Raw genomic sequence first — 20507 nt, forward strand, 5'->3', positions numbered from 1 at the left:
TATATCTATTACACTGAATAAGGACTGACAAATTACATTTTGTATTAATATGCTAACTTTTTAATTTTTTCTTTAATATGACGCAGATACCATAGTCGTTGACCCATGTAATACATTCAGTCAGCCATATAGTATGTCTTACATTTCGTCCATCTTCCCCTGGATCGCCTGTGTCTCCTTTTGTCCCAGGTTGACCTGATTGACCTGGCAGTCCCTAAAACATTAATAGACCACAGTTAGGATGTGGCCGAACTACTTGGAACAACAATTTAGCATCACATACATTACCAAATCTGTGTACTTACTCTTAGACCTCTCTCCCCTGGTTTACCCGGCAACCCAGGTTCTCCCTATGCAACAAGAAACAAAGCAACAATACATAAAAAGCACATGAATTATGAGAAATGATAACAACAACAAAAAACTTACTGCAATGCCATCCTCTCCCTTGTCTCCTTTAAGTCCCTAAAGAAACAAAAGGAGAGATCAGACCTCCTACAGAAAATATTATGTAATGCTATAAGAATACTTTTCTACAGCTTTTTTACTTCACCTGATTCCCTTTGATACATAGTAATAGATTTCTGTATTTCAGAAGCCACAAGTGCAAATAGCAGTGTTTAAGAAAATAAAAAAAGAGAGTTGCATCTGAAGAAAAAGAAAAGAAGTCACCTGTTACCTTGATTACTTGTTACCTCTGAAAGAAAGGCGTTAGAAGAAAATATGAAATTGTTAGTAGTGTAAAACATCCTCATCGAGATAGATTAGTTGTAAAGCTAATGAAGAAAAAGCAGCAACTTTCAGAACATGCAATACTGTAAGTTAGACCACTTAACCTCAAGAAAAAAAATGACTTTTAGCATTGGCTGCAGATTAAAACGAAAAGTTGTTAAAAGCAGCTGTAGATTTTGACCCTGTGTTCATGTATAAATAGGTGCAAACTCTCACATCTTTCCCTCTGGGCCCCATAGGCCCTTGTGAACCAGGGCTGCCTGCTTCTCCTCTCTCCCCTGCATCACCTTGACTGCCCTAAAGTCAGACAGAAAAAAGAGACGAGTGCGATTCATGACTACTTATTCAGGCTAATGCAGAGTTGTTTGCATGAATGTGTTCTGGAGTGAGAAAAATCGTTTCACTTTACCTTTGCGCCAGGTTTTCCAGACAATCCACCGGGACCCTGTTTAAATAAATCAACAGCTATTAATTCATTTATGGTAAAATTATTGTGAGAATGGCAGGAATGTAGAAGTGCAATCTATTTCATACTTTTCATTAGTTGTATTAGAGTCTGAAAATCCCTGTTTGTGATGTTATTGTACAATCTGCAATTTTCTTTTAGTAATTCATCAGTTGGTATGCACAATAGACAAACAAGCAAAAGCTACATTGATATTTTTTGACTAATTCATTTCGCAGATGCTTTTATCCAGAGTGACTTATTAAAGAGAAAAAAAGCTAATTAAGTGCGTGTGACGATCAAAATATAAGTACAAATAAAAAAATAGCGTCACATGTAAAAAAATGTTTATGTCCACAAAGAAGAAATGAGATGCCGCATGCTGTCATGTCCGCATTGGACATTAAAAGCCAAATCCTCTGCAAAAAAAGGAGAGCCAACATGAACAAAGGACAGAGTAAGGAAGGTTTTGAGGGATGCTTGGAAACCATATTTAAATCAGAGAGGAGAACAAAAAAATGGAAAGATCCACCAAGAAGTGAGTGGAAGAACTGTATATGTGATGTGATCCCCCTCTCTCTCTCTCTCTCTCTAAATGGCCAGAGAAGCGCTAAACAGCGCAAAAACAGATAACCTGTCAAAATAAACCACATACTATATATAATGAAGATGTATCAATGCATATTGTCTGCATATTTTATTTGTTTATAAATTAATTTATATTGTGAGATGGTGCAAGAACAGTTTGAAGTAGTATATACACAGGTGTGCTGTGCCAGTAACGACAATATTTATGATGTCAGCATTTCATGTATTTATTGTTGTATTTATTTATTGTTTATTTTTAATAATTGATTGCTATTGCCTGTACTGTAAGATGGTCTAACTATGTATTGTACATTGTTCATACTGTAATAATAACAATAACAACAACAACAATAATAATAATAATATTAATAATAATAATAATTATTATTATTATTATGATAATTATAATAATAATAAACATGCTATCAATAACAAAATAATATTAACCTGAAGTTTCTGTTACTGTATTAAAACTAAGATAAAGGGATCAGAACTTTAGTGGTTTAAAGTGATATGATGAATTGGAGTTCTACTATTATTCCACACTGACTGGACATATACTGTTCTTCCACATTTGAGAAATATAAATCACAATAACTTTACATTTATAATACTGACACTGAAAATGTTATTTCCTCAGAATTGAAAAGGTTTTGTTGTCGATCTTCAAGTTGATTAAAAAATAGATAATATAATGTTCCCAGGGCGACGCAGTTGCGCAGTAGGTAGTGCTATCGACTCACAGAAAGTCGCTGGTTCAAGCCTTGGCTGGGTCAATTGCCGTTTCTGTGTAGAGTTTGCATGTTTCCTCCGGGTGTTCCGGTTTCCCCCAGAGTCTAAAGACATGTAGTACAGGTAAATTGGGTAGGCTAAATTGTCCGTAGTGTATGTTGTGTGAATGAGTGTGTGTGGATGTTTCCCAGAGATAAGTTTCGGCTGGAAGAGCATTTGCTGCGTAACAATGTGCTGGATATGTTGGAGGTTCATTCCACTGTGGTGACCCATGATTAATAAAGGGACTAAGCCGAAAATTTTTTTAATAAAATGAATGATGTTCCCAATCCAAATGAATAAAAAATCCTATAACTCAAAATTTAAAATTATAAACTTATATGGTTCTTTGTCTCAAGGCCTCAAAAGAGTCTTTTCTCTGTCTTGTTTGCTTACCCGATCACCCTGGTCTCCTTTAGGTCCAGGTTGGCCAGGCTCTCCTGCTCCAGGAGCCCCCTATGGAACAATTTAGAAATGCTCAATCATAAATGAATTTAAGTGCCTTTACTGTCTCATCATAAAAGATGGTTTCAATTCAATTCAATCACAAACTTCAATTCAATCACAAAACTCACCCTTTCCCCTTTTTGTGCAGCATCTCCTTTGTCACCTTTAGCTCCAGCAGGACCTGGAAAGCCTCTTTCACCCTAAAAAAGAAGAAAAGAAAGAGTATTGAATGGATTTTTTTTTCCTTGGCATTAAAAAGTTTTGTGGATTCGCACATGTGAATGTCAGTACAAAAAAAAGACTTATCATAAGAATAAAATAGAAAGCCTGTTATCTGACATAGACAGACTCAGACTCAGCCATTGTTCTCAAAAGTCATACCCGTTCTCCTTTTCTCCCAAATGAACCAGGATCCTGTAAAAAAAAAAAGAAGAAGAAACAGCGAACAACGTCAAGAGAGCCACTACAACTGCATAAAATTTTCATATCAATTAAGAATAACATGAACATTGTGAGCTTACACTGCTTCCTGGTTCCCCTTTTGCACCTTCAGCACCCTTACAGCAGACAGAGGCACATATAAATGTGGTTTAAACTCAAAAGAATAAAGATATAATAACTGGTCACAGATAACTGAGATTAATGATGTTTGTGGAGCTGACATCCTCGCTTACTTTCTCTCCAGGAAGGCCATTGCTCCCTGGCAAACCCTGAAGGCACATATAAATAATTTACAACATGCATGTACACTCATGCATTTTCACATGGCTTGTGACTTATCATGTCTCGTGCAGCCACTCACCCTTAGTCCTTGAGGTCCAGAGGGGCCTGCTGAACCTTTATCTCCCTAACATACAAACAAAAACCGACACACACAAGCACAGCATTACCCATAATAGCCCCCTAATAAGAATATACATGTTTTCACAGAGGTTAATGACACACCTTGTCTCCTGCTGGACCTGACGGGCCTCTGTCTCCCTAAAAAAACATCAAATTCATTAAAAAATTAGATCAAAATCTACCTGTTTCATTTGAACTAGAAGACGATGGGTTTATGGCTTAGAACACCTTTAAAGAGATGATGAACAGAAAAAAAAAATATATATATATTGAAGAATGTTGGAAATTTGTAACCACTGACATCCATAGTAGGAAAAATAAACACTATGGAAGTCAATGGTTACAGGTTTCCAACATTTTTCAGAATATCTCATTTTGAGCCCCGCAGAACAAAAGTCAGAAGAAAAAAAAGTCAGGGATGAGTAAATGACGGCAGAAATTTCATTTTTGGATGAACTATCACTATAAATGGGCGCTAAATAACACAAGGGACTCTGAGAGAAGGATATTTACCTTGGCTCCATCTGAACCTGGTGCTCCAGCTTGTCCTCGGTCTCCCTGAATAAACAACAAAACATCATTAGCTTATTCCTTATAGCTTATTTTGCACACTCCTCGATGACACAAGCCACAATTAACTGAATTCTATTTACCTTAGTTCCGCTTTCACCAGGAGGGCCGCGGGGACCCTGAAAAACAACGCATAATGAAAGTAGAATGAAAACAAACGATGGAGTGAGCATGAGATATATTAGTGAAAGCATTTCATACCCGGTCACCAGGATCTCCAGTGTTTCCTTTGGGTCCTGGTTGACCTTCAACACTTTCAGCCTGCAACACATTCATACACACACACCGCTTAAGTTAAGATAGATAATTAAAGCATATACAGTGTTCAGTATATATAAGTACACCTTTTAAATTAATAATTTTAATAGACAGCTATACAATATTATATTTGTGCATATACATTAGATTAGTCAGTACTGAAGTACTGAAACTAACTCAGAATAAAGGTCCAAAAACTAGTACACCCAAATTTATGTTATAGAAAAATATTAAATACAAATTTTAAAAAAGTATTTGAAAATTTGTAGGTTGTATTTTATTTTTGCAATATTTTGCTTGGATTTTATTTTATTATCTTTCAATTTCCAAATATGTTTGTTGACTAAAATATTATTTTAATAAATTTATCTGTTTAATAAATCTGTTTTGTTTAAATACACCAAAATACTCTACATTGCTTATGTTCACTAAGAAATGGATACAATTTTTCAAAATGGGGTGTACTCAGTTATGTTGAGAACTGTATTTTACAACACGCAGTCACAGTATCTTATGTGAAATATAAAATAGCACACAATAACATACAGGTTCTCCTTTTGCTCCTTTTTGTCCAGTCACTCCTCGTGGGCCCTGGGGACCTTGTGGTCCAGAACTTCCCTTAAAAGACACACAAACACTTTTCAGAGTATGCAACAATTCCTTAAAAACACACAATGAAATGAACACAAGCAGTTTACAGCAGCAACTCATAAATACACGTCAACATCTATTTACACTGCCACTTTGCCATGAATAATAGAAACACTTACGGGCTCACCAGGATCTCCTTTAGCAGCAACTCCACTGCCCACACCAGGAAGACCCTTTCAATCAGAATTAAACAGAAAGCCACAGTCATGAAAATGTCCCATATAGTAGTATGCCTTCAGAAAGTTCTGGCTGTCATCAGATTAATTTGCCCCATTTGAACCCTTTAAAAAAACTACTAGCTTCTCTACGTCAAGAGAAAAAAAAACTGAATATTGTTTAAAATTTCTTGGAAATGCATCGTAAAATGTATTTAATTCACAGCATTTCCATGTAATGGAAATTTAAAATGTAGATTTTTTACTAAAAAATACAACATAAGCTGCAAGAATTGTCTTATTGTTTGACTTTAGAAAAATTAAAGTATATAGTAAAGAGGAAACCTGAAACTTTTTTCAAAATTTGGAATCACTTTGTAGAATTTCTGAAGGAAGCTGATACAAATCTTTTCTCTGTATAACTTGTATCGCCTACTAATGATATACCATTGCTGTTATAGGATGTATCTTTATATTGTATGTGTATGTACAGTACATGCATACATTTATTTATTTGTATATCCATAAATATAGATTTTTATTGGAATCTTTTATTTTATTTAATATCTGTTTTATATTATTATTATTTTTGCATGCTTGGTTTTGATTTTTGTAGTATATGTTAAAAGCTCCTAAAAATCAGTAAAGACAGTGTTTAAAAAAAAAAAAAAAGAAATACATTTTCCAACCATTGATTTTGGGATTTATAAAAGATAAATCATATATTTTGGACTATCAATATGTAATACATACAATAACATTTCTGCATGATTATATACAGTAACATGGCTGGTGCATTCCACTGTGGCGACCCCTGATGAACAAAGGGACTAAGCCGAAGGAAAATAATTGAATGAATGAATGAATGAATATTAAGCAAGCTTAATGTAAAAACCTGCATATAATTGATTATTATCATTTAAAATACTTTACTTTTATCAAAGTAAAAAACATTAATTTAACATTAACCAATTGAACGCCATGATCTGGCTTATATAAAAAAAAATAATTTATGCAGTGTGTGATGTTTATTTCCCAATATTTATTCTGTTTTATTGTTGTGTTCTTAATTATTTGTCGATCTTTATTTGAGAAGGCTTCCCTGGCCTCTTTTAAAGAACTATTAGTATGTACTCACCCTTTCTCCAGGGCTGCCTTTGTCACCCTGCATGAACATTAAATGAAACACAAAAAGAGACAGGTACAAGATCGGCTGAAGGCACATTTGAAAATTCAACTGGTGAAAACAATGAATTTCTAAATACTTCAGAGGAGTATTGATTCAAATTAAAATGCCAGTGGTGCATCCACATACAATCATAACCAAGGTAAAACAAAATCAATTATGTTTGTGTTTCAACTGGCATTTGGTTCAATTAATAGATGTTTATTTTGACCTCTAACCTCAAACAGAATCTGAAGAAAGATGGGTGAGCCCTAGTATCACATGGATTTTCAGACTCAAAAATTCATAGATGTTGTAAATTATGTAATAAATGATTAGAACAGAAATATTTTCATAAGCTAAAAATGGTTTTAGATAATTTACTTTTATCTTTGCTGTTATGTGCCAGTGGGAAATATCAGTTTAAATTTACAAACATTACTTTTGAGTTTTATATACAGTTAAAGTCAGAATTATTCGCCCCCCTTGATTTTTTTTCTTTTTTAAATATTTCCCAAATAATGTTTAACAGAGCAAGAATATTTTCACAGTATATTTGATAATATTTATTCTTCTGGAGAAAGTATTATTTATTTTATTTTGGCAAGAATAAAAGTAGTTTTTAATTTTTAAAAATCATTTTAGGGTCAAAATTATTAGCCCCTTTAAGCTATATTTTGATCCAGCCTAGGAAACCTAATTATTATTATTATTATTATAACCTTTATTTTACCAGGAAAGACACTTATTAACTTAATTAACCCAGTTAAGCCTTTAAAATTGTCTTGAAAAATATCTAGTAAACTATTATTTACTGTCATCATGGCAAAGATAAAAGAAATCAGTTATTAGAAATGAGTTATTAAAACTATTATGTTAAGAAATGTGTAGAGAAGATCTTCTCTCCGTTAAACAGAAATTGGGGGGGAAACTTTTCCTTGGGCAAAAGCTGCTTTAAATGCAAGAGATGGTGATACAACAAATGTTGATTTCATTTACTCAACAGAATTTAATTGACAAATAAAATCTAATTCACTAATTAGATCACTAATTTATTTCACAAATAATTTCATTGATAACTGGAAAACAATATTTGAACCTACCGGTTTACAAAATACTGATGCCATGTTTTTTAGGCTTTACTGGTGATAATGGTCAGGAATGTTTAGCCATTAATGCCTTTTTAGCATATAAGTAGAGGACTAGACAGTAATGTGTCAAATGTGTAGTGGGCTGAATCTAAAAAAATGTCAGTAATTTTAGTAAGTGTACTTATTTTGCTTTTATTTTTGTCATAATAAAAAACATATTTGTTGACCAAACCATGTTCTGTTGTCATTATTATTTTAATAAAACAGAACTGTCCAAGATATGAACAAAAGCAAGTGATGCATTAAAGTTGCATCAAAAATCTTGAACGGTTATAAAAATCTTTAAAATCATTAAAATAATTTATAAAAATAATTGGTTAAATGAAATACTTGACTGAAATTAATAAAATGACAGTTCTGGAAAATTTCTACCTCTGTGTTTATCCTTCTGATTTTACAGTGTGCTTCTTTTGACCGACCCCTGTCGTTTTAAAGAATATCTCATAGGCGAACGCATCAAGTATAAATGCTGTGCACAGAGGTCCGCAACGTGGCGCCAGGCAATAGTATTGCAGGCAATTTTCTGGAAGTGTCTTGCCACAGATATTCTGGATGTGGTCTGTCTCAGTTTGTTATGTTTTTTCATGTCTTCCCAGATGGACTGGATGATGGATAGAGCTCTGTGTAGAATTATTACAATTAATAACAAATAATGAATTGTTGGAAATGTAAACTAGTATTTCCTACTTGCACTTTATTTATTTAGAAGTAAATGACTAAACCCTTTTTAAGCTAGTGTAAATACTAGTGTTCTATTCATTTTGACCAACACTGGAAAAAAGAAGATATTCATGGTACAGGGCTATACATTCAGCATATTTAGAGACTTCTTTATTGGAGAAGGAAATAGATTCTAACTTTAATAGAAAGCCCAGGTGTGCCTTGTGACCCTGGTCGACCGTCCTGCCCAGGCAGACCTCGTGCACCTGGCTCTCCCTTTGCCCCATTCACTCCTTGACGACCAGGAGTGCCCTAAAAAGACAGAGAGAAAGAATGTATGAAAGTTAAGTAACCTATTTAATATGCAATGACATAAAGGACAAACTATGTTCTTCTTTTTATCACTGGGCAGGTGGGAGTCATTTTCTTGTATTTCTTACAGGGATCCCTGGAATTCCTGGCTCTCCCTTACGGCCTGGTAAACCTCCTCCAATAGCAGATCCAGCTTCACCCTGTAGTAAATAATAACAATCCATCATTTCCTGAACCCAACAATAGAAATCAAGTGGTAAATCAGACAGTGGAAGAGATCGGTGATAGATTTATTGCATTATTGCTCTTACCCTTTCACCTTTCTCTCCCTTCGATCCCTGAGGGCCAATTAGACCTGGTTCTCCCTATAAAACGCAAGGCAAAACATTTAATAAGAACTGGTTTGTGTCTACAGTATGTCGTATATACGGTGTATTAGTGAATACTCACAGGATCTCCTCTAATACCTGGTAAACCCTGACTGCCCTAAAACAACAGAAAGACATCAGAACAAGGAATCAACATTAGAATTTAGATTTGTTTATTATTGGTAACACTTTATTTAAGTCACGTGTAACTCTATTAACAAACAATCAACTAGGAATATTAGCACAACAAACTGTTAATTAGCTGCTTGTTAATACAGCAGTTTCTGGGGTAAAATGAGGGATGTAGAATAAGATCATACTTTATAGCTACTAATAAATAGTTAATTTCTTAATAATAGGCGGGTAATAAGCCAGTAGTGAATAGTGACTTAAAAGAAAGTGTTACTTTAATTTTTTAATAATTAAGAGAAGTTAATAAATTAACTGATTGAAGAAAAACTTAAAAACCTACAATTTACTCATTCTAAAGTGGTTCTAACATAAAGGAAGATACTTTGAAGAATGTTGGAAAGTGGTAGCCACTAACATCCATAGTAGAAAAGACTTAATATGGCTAGTGGAATACAAAATTCTTCCAAACATTATCTTTGTGCTTAAGTAATAATTTAAAATTAGAGTAGGAATTTTCATTTTTCAATCTCTTTAGAACAGAGAGGCTCAAACTAGGGCCTGCAGGCCAGGGTTGACCCATGGCAACCTTTGATTTGGCCCGTCATCCCATCTGAGAAAAGAGGAAGATGGGGATGGTTTAGAGCAGGGGTGGCCAAACATTTTCTTATGAAGGGCCAAAAAGCAAACTTGATTGAGGCTAGTGAGTCAATGGTAAATATTGTTGCCAAGGGTAATTCCCTAATTTATTTAAAAACCCCTTAAAAATAACTAGAAAATTGTTATGATCACCAGCGATCTAGTGGCTGCAGATCACTAAAGGACTACAAATCTGCCATTTATGGACTACAAGATCCAGTTATGCACCATACACACAACCAGTTCCTGATCATGACTGATCGCATACACACAGCCAGAGGATTGTCATAGACTGATTACATGGACTATAAAAACAGCACAAACACACACATTGTTGCTGAGTCTTGATTACTGTTTAATGACATTACAACGCGTTTCTTTTGTCTTGATTTGCTGTATTTTGATCTTCTCCTTGTTTATCTGTTTAATCCTGTCTGCTGCCTACCTTCTGACCATCTGCCTGTGTATTTGACTACAATTCTGGATTGCCAGAATCTAATTCTGGATTGCCAGTAAAATACATCTGATTTAGCTTAACACACTGTCACCTGACAAATAGAGGACAATGCAGAGACTTTGGTGAGCAAATCAAGGCAAAGGCAGATTCTTCTTCTTCTAGCGTATTCAGCATTGAACATCACTGTTCACTGTTATGTTATTGTTGCAAAAAGTTATCATTTTCAAAGTTAAATAGTTATATATTTTGCTATATTTCCTTTCGGCCCAAGGCTCATAATGATATTTGGTTTTTGGCCCTTTACACGAAAAAGTTTGGGCACCCCGGCTTTAGAATGTTTTGGCATGCCTCCTGGCTTATTACCACTCATGCTAGTATATCTACAAATGTTGCTTCTACCATACTATATAACTGAATTATTCATGTTTTCATTCTTACTGGCAGTCCAACTGCACCAGATCGACCTGGGATACCAGAACTGCCGTCCAAACCGGGGAACCCCTGAAAAGGATAATTGCAAACAAATATAGAGGAAATGATTATACTAACATGTGTGAGTAGATAGTCTATACATATTTAAGTGCCACTTACTCTCTCGCCTTTCTCTCCTTTCACTCCCAAACTGCTGCCTGGTTGACCTGGTGTCCCCTCTGGTCCTCTGGGACCTTCCCGACCTGGTAAACCATCACGACCCTAAAAAAAAACAAACATACAGACAGGCATTTACTTAAGCAAATAGAAGCACATTGTTCCTAGGCATTAAAAATGTATCCCATAATGCATGATGAACAAAACTAAGCTTAATGTGTATGTAAATTAACTTACAGGCTCGCCTTTCCTTCCATCCACTCCATCTCTGCCTCTCTCCCCCTATAAACACATTTTACCAGAAAACTACAGTAAAAATCACTGTATATTATGTGGATCAACAACAAGGAAAACATCACGATAATTATTACCTTCTCACCACGTTCCCCTTTAGCACCCTGCAGCAAAGACAAAGGTCAAACTTCCTTTATGAATAAAGTTGCATGTAAATGTGCAAGTGTAAACACAAATGAGCTTGCTCGTAGGGCTGTGCAATATGATATTTAATGCAAGGACAAAATAAAAGTCGTTTCATATTATGCTCTGGTGTCACAAAATGTATTGTTTATGATAATACTTTTTCATGAGCACAGTATTACACGCTATTACAGGGATGCAGTCAAAAATATGAATAACAGCATTAATAAATTTGCAATCTTCATTTTAAAAATTTGTAATAACTAAGAAGTGAAACTTAATTCCTTCATGCTTCCCCAACACTAATCGATTTTCTGAAACCCAGTATTGTTTACAGTGTTGAAAATACATTTGCATTTTAATTATTTTCATTTTGGACTTGTAATCGTTAGGTGTTAAACAATGTTTTTATATTTAATTAATATTTATTTTATATTTCTACAATTTTAATCAAACATTAGCCAAAAGTTCTAAATAAAGTGAGAAATTTTATATCATATATGAATCAGTATATACTATAAAACGTAAAAAAGAAATAGTCCTTTACATGTCGTCATGTTTTTCAAGACACTTCTATACAGCTTAAAGTGACATTTAAAGGCTTATTTAGGTTAATTAGGTTAACTAGGCAGGGTAGGTTAGGTAGGTTAGGGTAGGTATAATGATTGTATAATGATAGTTTGTTCTGTAGACTATTGAAAAAAAATAGCTTAAAGGGGCTAATAATTTTGTCCTTAAAATGGTTTTAAAAAAATTTAAAACTGCTTTTATTCTAGCCGAAATACAACAAATAAGACTTTCTCCAGAAGAAAAAATATTATCAGACATACTGTGAATTGCCCTGTTAAACATCATTTGGGAAATATTTAAAAAAGAAAAAAAATCTAAAGGGGGCTAATAATTCTGAATAGATGACGCCACTAGCTCGGTTATTTCTCTTGTGTCCACCGAATATAACTTTCCCTGTAATTTAGTCGACTCTTTATTGCAACCAAATAAACTAATATTCCGTCAACAATTCGAACTGTACAAATATTCCATTTGTCCAGTTGAATTGATAGCCAAATATACTTCAAACATTCCACCCTGAAAAAAATCATACACCGCTAATAAGAGTTTATCACTTTCACTTTCTCTTTCCTTTGCCTAAGTCTTTAATAGTTTATTAAAAGTTTTTAATAGTTTTAATTAATTATAAAATATATTTTTTTATAAATTTGTAATATCACCTAAACTTATGACACTTTCAGGTATTATATTTGAGGGTGCTAGGCTGTAGCACTGAATTAATGAAGACATAAGGACAGATGACTTGCAGAGAATAATAAAAAATGTTCGTTCCACATCGTTATTTATAATGTACCAAGAGTGCACATGGTCGTGACATGCAAATGTAAGCGTGGAAAAAGTGCACAGCCATGCAAGCATTCAAAGCGATTTCATAATCTTGCAAATTGTCAGTGGCTTCGTCACATTATAGAACTACACAGTATCATTATGTTATATACCCAGTAGCCTAGGTAGGTCTACAATTACATCCCTGAAAGACGTCTGGAAGGAAGAAGGTCGTCTGGGGTTAAAGGGGTCGCAACATTGAGCTCGGAAAATTTGAAAATCCGTAAAAAAATATTGTGATACACAGTATATTGTTATCAGAAAGTCAGATTTTTATCATATCGCCTAGCCCTACTTGCTTGTGTGTTTATTCAGCATATTATGTATAATTAAATCTGTGTATTTGTTTACCTTTGGACACTCCACAGTACAAGGCCCTGTCTATAAGAGACAACAGATCAAAATCAGTCTATACTGTAGCAGATCATTTGTTTTTACATCAACAGAGACTGTCAAAACCAACATAATATAAAAAGCTTCTGTTGTTTCATGACTCTCGCTGGCGTGACAGGCCAAGCAAGCATCATAATAAAGAAAAAAGATGATACGACATTTATGACAGCTAGACGGATGGATTTGATCTGACCGTGACACCGGTCCCTCGTGCGAGGCCACAGAGGAGGTCTGCCAGGTCGGGGTGGAGACCGTAGAGCTGATTTGCGTCTTGAGCATAGAGCAGATTCTGAGTGCTGCCATCCGTCACTGCCAAACGCAGCTCACTGGGGTCTGCACGCCCAACTCCTACCGCCAACACTGTCACACCTGAGGGACAGTTATTATAAAGCTAACTTACTCTCATGGACATGGGACAGAGCAGTCGAGATGTTTTTTGTGTGTGTGGCTTACCATCAGCTCGAACAGCGGCAGCAGGCTGGCTAAGATTATCGGTTGACTTCTCATCTGCGATAATGACGACCACACCGGGAACGCCGGACCTCCGACCTGCCGGCGCGCTCAGCAAAAACTGACGTGCGTATGTCATTGCCTGGCCTAAACATAAAAGCGGAAAATATCAATGCACTCGCCTTCACGTTAAAATGCCAAGTGAATGTCAAATCTCCCCATGTTCGTAATTAACAAAATGTTCTATGCAAGCCTAAACATATTTGAAAAACACACATTTTATGAAGTAACGCAAGGCTATTTGTAGCTTTAACAATTTTAAAAAAGTGTACATTCGTGTTACATTTGCATAAAGATATTATTGAAGAGTGATTAGGATTGCTTAAATTAAATATTGAATATTAAATATAAAAAAAAATTTAATATATTAAAATAAAATAAAATAATAAAAAACATAGCACTTTATAATGCTTACATTACCCTTAAATATGTAATTAACTTTGCAAAGATTTTAAAATACTGAAAAAAAATCAGCGGTTGTTTTTAGCGACAGGCCGTCTGTTTCACTCTTTTGCCGTCTGTTTCACTCTATGGTTTCGCTACATGTGGAGAGCATCACATCACCTACTTGCGCTTATCGCAAATTATGTGACATCACCAGGACAGAGGAGCTGTGCTGGACGCACCCCAGCTCGAACCAATCTTGTGGATCGAGCACGCCGTTTGTTAATAATAAGAGAAAAATAAGTATATTTATGCTTTTTTGCAGTCAAACACTTTGGACGATGTTTGAACAAAATGTAAGACCTCGTAAAAACACGATTAAGACTTTTTAATACCTTAAATGGCCTTCATTTTCTCAAAATTGATTTATCAACTTTTAATACTTTTTAAGACCCTGCAGACACCCTGCTTAAATACCTCTTTTGCACAATATCCCGCACAACATTGTTCAGTCTCATGTAAAAGTACTTGTATAGCCTGTCTTATGTGTATAGTTAAGTATCTTATGTGTATAATTGAGTCGTATGTGTATAGTTAAGTATCTTATGTGTATAATTGAGTCGTATGTGTATAGTTAAGTATCTTATGTGTATAATTGAGTCGTATGTGTATAGTTAAGTATCTTAGTAATATTTGTTAGTTATGCATAGAATGGAATGAAAATAAAGCTTGATAGATAGATAGATAGATAGATAGATAGATAGATAGATAGATAGATAGATAGATAGATAGATAGATAGATAGTCAAAATTATTCATATACCTGCCATATTTTAACTTAAAGTTACTTTTATTCAACCAGCAAGTTTTTTTAGACAGGAAATGGCACAGGCTTCACTTAAAAGATAATAGGACGACGTACAAAAGGCATAATTGCAGAAGAAAAATAACAAATTTAAGTAAGAATTTGGATTAAATGTGATGTGATTACTCGTAGAGATACTACAACTTAACCATGGGACAAATACATGCAAGTAGTTTAACCTCAAAGTTTCAAAGATTTGAGTCAAAACACCAAAACAGACCTATATTATTTCCCGGCCTGTTGTTGAATGGGGTGGACAAAATATCCTGCAGAAGGGTCTCACTGTTGCTATGACGATTGAGGAGGAAGCGCACTTTTGGATCTTCACTGTACATCACCACCCCCATCTGGAGGAAACAGGTATTACAAGCACTTCATTCAAACTGACCTGCTCAATGCCTCATTCACTCTGTCTGGAGAGGGCACTCTGGTGAGTTTTTGAGCCATAAAAAGTATTTTCCAAAAGAAAAAGGCAGAAAGAAATGCACCTGGGAGTCTCTAGGTCCAATTGAGGTGAAAGAGCCACCAGAACTGGCCAGCAGAGACAAGACAGGTCCCACCAGGCCAGATCGATCACGAGATGCAGGGACAAGGAAGACTACATCCAGACGTCCTCCAACACACACTAAAACATTGATGTATTGAACATAATAAAGCCAATAGAACAAAGCTGTGATTCACATGTTGTCAATAAAATCACCATTGCTGTTTGCAGATCTGCTACACACATTTGTTCAAATCAGCTATATACTGTAGATGACTATAAAAAAATCCAACGCACATCAGTGTGTCTATATAAATAATTAAATAATAATAGTGTGTTAAAGTACAACAAGACATAAAACACTATGATCATCTCTTTCTTTCATTTCAAGAAGAAAAAAAAAGTGCAGGGAGAACATGAAGTGAGAGAAAAATCTGCTTGACTGACCAGCATAATAGTACGTTATTCACCGTACTCACACTGCAAGCTATAATTTCCATTCACTTCAAAGTCAAAAGGACTGTGTGGAAAAATCAATTCACACAAAGGTTTGACTGTAAGAATCAGATCTGTATTTTCAATAAACATTACTTTTTAGAGTAAAAACTTTGCTTTGTTATAGGCAGGGCCATTTTGCCACACCTACAGTACCAATGGCTAATGACTTGGGAAAATATTAAACAAAAAACAAATCACTGGCCATAAAATGATTTACATTACTATATTATTAAGTTCAGAAACACATTTAATTGCTAATTGTAATTTAACTTTAATGGTACAATATATTGTATACTCATTGCATTGTTGGAATATTTTAATTCATTTACAGTAAATAATATGAAAATATGTCAATATTAAAGGTTTTTCTAATTAAATAAGCTAAAACAAATTATTTTACATAATTTGAACTTATATCTAACTTATTTCTATATTGATCTTATATATAACCTGTTCGTTCCTCCACGCTGGTCTCTGGTCCAACCTGGTTTTGAAAGGTGGACTGCACTGTGAAGCGGTACCGACGGCCCAGTCGTAGACCCATCACACGGTAAGAGGTGGCTGAACTGGGCAGTGTTTCAGACTGAGTCGTACCTCTGTCTAAAGAGAGAGAACATTTTTAACACACAAGAAAAATAGAAAAAACAAATAATTGTGCATTTGATCCTTAATTAATCACTGTAGGCTGCACTGTTAGACATTTCTGTAAATTACACAGTTAATTACTGTATTTCACCCAGTGTAATACTGCAAATTCCTTTTACGGTAAATAACTGTATTTACCGTTGCATTATGGGAATTTAGTGTGACGTCGAACAACATATACAGCGATGTACTGTATTTGTAAAAATTCGTGTATTATACTGTATTTTCCACAACTGCTTCAACGCCACCTTGCGGCGATTCGACTACTCTGCACCACATTTTGCCTGAGGACCCTGGAGCAATTCTGGAGGACAATTTATTAGTGTGCCTGAAGAACATACTGGATTTAACAAACTTTACTCTGGTAAGCTGAGGCAGTGTTTCATTTTACAGAATGTTTTGTGGACGAGAATAGAACAAAGTAAAGTATAAAGTTGGCTATTATTATTTTCTCTGGCTTGGCGTTATTTCGCCCATTTGAGAAATATATCATCTATTAAGATGTTACCTTTATTTAATTTATTACATTAACACTACTATTACTTTAAATAAGACTGTTTATGACTATAGCCATTGTTCTCGTCATATCTTTTTATTTATTTACATAGGAACCGGTGTTGCAGCGGGTTTTGGTTTAGGAGGGAACCAGAGGTATGCAGACAGTTTTGGAGGACACTTAGCACGAGACAACGGTCCGGCAGAGAGTGTTTTCCCCCAGAAGAATATGAATGAAAGACCAACAAATAATCCAGGTAAAAGTGCGTCTGTCTGTGCTGACAACACTCGACATTGATTTGAGCACCTCTATTAGCATATGTTTGCTCGGCAACATTGGCTGAAGCGATCTTAAAATGGTAATGTTAACTGTTAGCTAAACTGAGCTAAGTTTATACTGAATTGGACTCAAACTCATTTTAACGTGCAACGTTTAACTTATATTGATTTATACTTTATATATATTAGATGTTGTGAACTTATTTTTCTCTGGTTTAGAGTAACTTATATCGTTAGCTTGAGAAAATAACATCGCGACGTAACCTATAAGAACGTTAACGTAAATCTATAACGTTACAATATGCATAGAGGTAAAGTTGGTTTTATATTCGCACATTCGTTCATTTAGAAGACTCTTACGTTATACTGTTTACCATGTTACTTTGAATATTCGATCAGAATTAGCATGCCAGTATGACTTGAAATCAACATTAACACTGTTTATTTGACCGTGAGCATGTTGTACTTTGATAGTCATTAGCTGCTAAAATGATTTCACTATTTAGAGTTTGCAAATAATACTTTTATGAAATTAAATTATTAAGGGGGAAGTCTGAATCTGCTAATATAAAACCAACTTTACCTCTATGCATTATGCTAATAACCACCTTTTTGCTATTTATTGTTTGCTAATTATTTTTTTATCACAACTCTTGACATTTGGTTTAACATAATTGTTACCATTATATTTTTTTCTGTTTAGATATGGCACGAGCACAGCACCAGGTTTTGTCTGAAGAAACAAACAGCATTTCGGAGGAACATCTTGATCAGCACAGCCTTATGCTTAAAAAATAAGCAAGACCAGTAAGCAACCAAGGTAAACAAATAAAAAAAAAGTTGTGTGGAGGTTGTGGATTGTAGCATGGTATTCTTATCTGTATTTTTGGCTTTTTTATGGTCTCAATATAGAATACTGGGAGCCTGCCTGTGCAAACTGGACCTCATACAACAGTAAGTACTGTACATCTATTTGTTTCTCAATATAGTAACATTACTTTTAATACAAAATGTGTCACATGTTTAGTTGCTAGCTAAATAAAAAATCTTTTTCCCTTTTTTATTAAACCATTTAGTAGGGTTTTTTTTCATCTTTGTTTATAATATTTTTGAGCAGATTGAGGTCTGTCATGGGTCAGACATTTCAAAATACAATAATTAGTATTGGGATACATGCATTTGTCTATGTATTAAATGTCTTTTTCCCCATTTCATGTTGCCTAAATATTTTGTAATATTAAATAATAAATATTATTATATTAAATAAAATAATAAAAATTTTTGTATAAATAATTCCAGAGGATGAAACAAAATGCACAGCAACAACCAGAGTGAGCCAGAAGAAGGCAGGAGAAGTAGTGAATGACAACCATGAACAACAGTGAGTTATCCTTCTTTCACCAGCTAACTGAGAACTTGGATTAGGTGAGACACTCTCAATAGTTGTATCAGTATTCAGTCTGTTTTAGTTTATTAGGAATACATAAAACAAATAGTCTAATCTGTCCTGCAGTGAATCAACCCATCACAAATGCTACAATGTTTTTGTAAAACCTTGTTAGGGGAAAAAATAAACAGGACATTCTGGTTAGTTATCTTTTAAACATGGTAGTGAGCAGGTTATGAGCAGGAGCCAGTTGCTCAGTACCAGCTGAAAACTAGCCCAACCTAGCTGCCATGCTTCAAAATAATTAACCAGTATATGATTTATTATTTTTTTTATACAAGCTTCTTCTATGCTTATGTTAGTCTGTTTGTCCTTATCCAGAGTTCTTCATAATCCTGGACTGGGCCAAATCCTGACCAGATGCTGTGGTGGTCATGGAGGAGTGAATCCTAAAAGACACACGTGATCAATGAGTTTCCGCATTGATCCAATGGGCCAGCCTGACCACCCGCTGGTGAACTTTCAAGCCTCTGGTGCCTAGACTGCGGCCTTGCACAAGTTTGGCTAGAGGAGAACTGGTCGTGCCCAACTGAGCCTGGTATCTCTCAAGGGCTTTTATTCTACACTTTCGTCAGTTGGTGAAGTTTCTTCCATGCCACTGTCGCCACTGGATCACTTGGCTACGATTGGTGGATCGGTGGATTTGCTCTTCAGTGTTTGGACTTTCAGCAGTGACATTTACTGCTTCAATTCTGAAAACTGGACTGAAGCAGCTTCAATTTACAAGAACTTCTATGTTAAGCTGCTTTGACATCATTGATCTACATTGTAAAAGTGCAATAGAAATAAAGATGAACTGCATTTGAACATGTGAATTCAGACCTTGTTGAGCATTTGACACCAGAATTAGTAATATTTTAAAGTTGGGTTGTTTCTGAGTCGGCTAATAGTTACAAATATTTATTTTTCCAACAATATGCAATTCAGAAGTTTAAATTTTTATTGTACATGTATGTTCTAGTGCTTTGTGTGATTTATTTATTTTTAATGTGTTGATTTTATTGCTTAATGTAATTTTCACACATTTTCCTTAAATGCTTTAAGCATTATTAATGTTTTAAAGAATGGAATATTTTGTAATTGTGTCTGGTTTAATGTCAGTAGTACTTAGTACAATTGGGGTTTTTTTTCTCAACAATACGCAGGTCAGACACTTAAATTAGTTTTGTACATGTATGTTAATGTGCTTTGTCATTTTCAATGTTTTTTTTCTTAAAATAAAATATTTTGAATGATTGAAATGTAATGTTTTTACACATTTTTAAGCTTGTTTTAAGCATCTCCAATGTTTTAAATAAAGAGTGTTTATTTTGTTAATATTTTGTAATTGTGTCTTTTTTAGGTCTATAGTATTAAAATAATATTAATAAAATAATATTATAAAATATTTAGGACAAAATTAAAAGGTTTACAGTAGCTAACTGTTAACTTAGGTTTTTACAGTAGTTAACCATTTTCAGACACTACAGTAACATGCTGTAAACGGATTTACAGTTGTATACTGTAAATCTAAAATACAGTAACTTACTGGCAACAGTGTTGCCAGTAAGTTACTGTAAAAACCCTTTGAAATGTCTAACAGTGTGCTGTATCTTGAGAAGTCTCACCTTCTACCTCTGTCCAGCGTAAAATATAACCTGTTGCCCCGGGTACTGGTGACCAGCCTAAAAGGACTGAGTTCTCAGTGCTGTCTGTCACACTTAAACCTGTCACAGGAGGCAGAGCATCTGGAATGAAGACAGAAATCATTATTTAAAGAGTTTAAAA

The 20507-nt window shown here is 34.6% G+C and overlaps 2 protein-coding genes and 1 long non-coding RNA gene across 8 annotated transcripts in view; 1 reads left to right on the top strand and 2 right to left on the bottom strand.

Annotated features, from left to right (window-relative positions):
* The window catches only part of pfkfb4b (6-phosphofructo-2-kinase/fructose-2,6-biphosphatase 4b), a 516544-nt gene that overhangs the window by 247594 nt on the left and 248443 nt on the right, over positions 1 to 20507 (bottom strand). The gene's annotated exons all lie outside the window — the stretch shown is intronic.
* Positions 1 to 20507, bottom strand: part of col7a1 (collagen, type VII, alpha 1) — a 127386-nt gene that overhangs the window by 52571 nt on the left and 54308 nt on the right. For 4 of the 5 annotated variants that reach the window (XM_073954369.1, XM_073954367.1, XM_073954366.1 and 1 more), the window contains exons 24-56: positions 20348 to 20467; positions 16325 to 16474; positions 15381 to 15517; positions 15113 to 15239; positions 13588 to 13731; positions 13328 to 13503; positions 13093 to 13122; positions 11301 to 11327; positions 11167 to 11211; positions 10933 to 11034; positions 10780 to 10842; positions 9199 to 9234; positions 9060 to 9113; positions 8877 to 8948; positions 8635 to 8748; positions 6599 to 6625; positions 5425 to 5478; positions 5201 to 5272; positions 4598 to 4657; positions 4480 to 4515; positions 4340 to 4384; positions 3929 to 3964; positions 3786 to 3830; positions 3658 to 3693; positions 3505 to 3540; positions 3365 to 3397; positions 3112 to 3183; positions 2933 to 2992; positions 1142 to 1177; positions 949 to 1029; positions 430 to 465; positions 306 to 350; positions 143 to 214 (exon numbers count right to left, since the gene is read on the bottom strand). In XM_073954369.1, the coding sequence (XP_073810470.1) occupies positions 143 to 214; positions 306 to 350; positions 430 to 465; positions 949 to 1029; positions 1142 to 1177; positions 2933 to 2992; positions 3112 to 3183; positions 3365 to 3397; positions 3505 to 3540; positions 3658 to 3693; positions 3786 to 3830; positions 3929 to 3964; positions 4340 to 4384; positions 4480 to 4515; positions 4598 to 4657; positions 5201 to 5272; positions 5425 to 5478; positions 6599 to 6625; positions 8635 to 8748; positions 8877 to 8948; positions 9060 to 9113; positions 9199 to 9234; positions 10780 to 10842; positions 10933 to 11034; positions 11167 to 11211; positions 11301 to 11327; positions 13093 to 13122; positions 13328 to 13503; positions 13588 to 13731; positions 15113 to 15239; positions 15381 to 15517; positions 16325 to 16474; positions 20348 to 20467 (2279 nt within the window). Of the gene's footprint in view, positions 1 to 142; positions 215 to 305; positions 351 to 429; positions 698 to 948; positions 1030 to 1141; positions 1178 to 2932; positions 2993 to 3111; positions 3184 to 3364; positions 3398 to 3504; positions 3541 to 3657; positions 3694 to 3785; positions 3831 to 3928; positions 3965 to 4339; positions 4385 to 4479; positions 4516 to 4597; positions 4658 to 5200; positions 5273 to 5424; positions 5479 to 6598; positions 6626 to 8634; positions 8749 to 8876; positions 8949 to 9059; positions 9114 to 9198; positions 9235 to 10779; positions 10843 to 10932; positions 11035 to 11166; positions 11212 to 11300; positions 11328 to 13092; positions 13123 to 13327; positions 13504 to 13587; positions 13732 to 15112; positions 15240 to 15380; positions 15518 to 16324; positions 16475 to 20347; positions 20468 to 20507 lie in introns of all 5 variants that reach the window. The other variant, XR_012408082.1, reaches the window with a different exon arrangement.
* LOC137495996 (uncharacterized) lies at positions 16603 to 19981 on the top strand. 2 transcript variants are annotated; one of them, XR_011016039.2, is made up of 6 exons: positions 16603 to 16883; positions 17128 to 17271; positions 17997 to 18113; positions 18206 to 18247; positions 18593 to 18718; positions 19062 to 19981. It is a non-coding gene; the product is annotated as an uncharacterized lncRNA (long non-coding RNA). The 2 variants fall into 2 exon arrangements; XR_012408090.1 differs by having other exon boundaries at positions 18593 to 18674.

The sequence above is a fragment of the Danio rerio genome, chromosome 6 (genome assembly GCF_049306965.1).
Source record: "Danio rerio strain Tuebingen ecotype United States chromosome 6, GRCz12tu, whole genome shotgun sequence".
Lineage (NCBI taxonomy): Eukaryota > Metazoa > Chordata > Actinopteri > Cypriniformes > Danionidae > Danio > Danio rerio.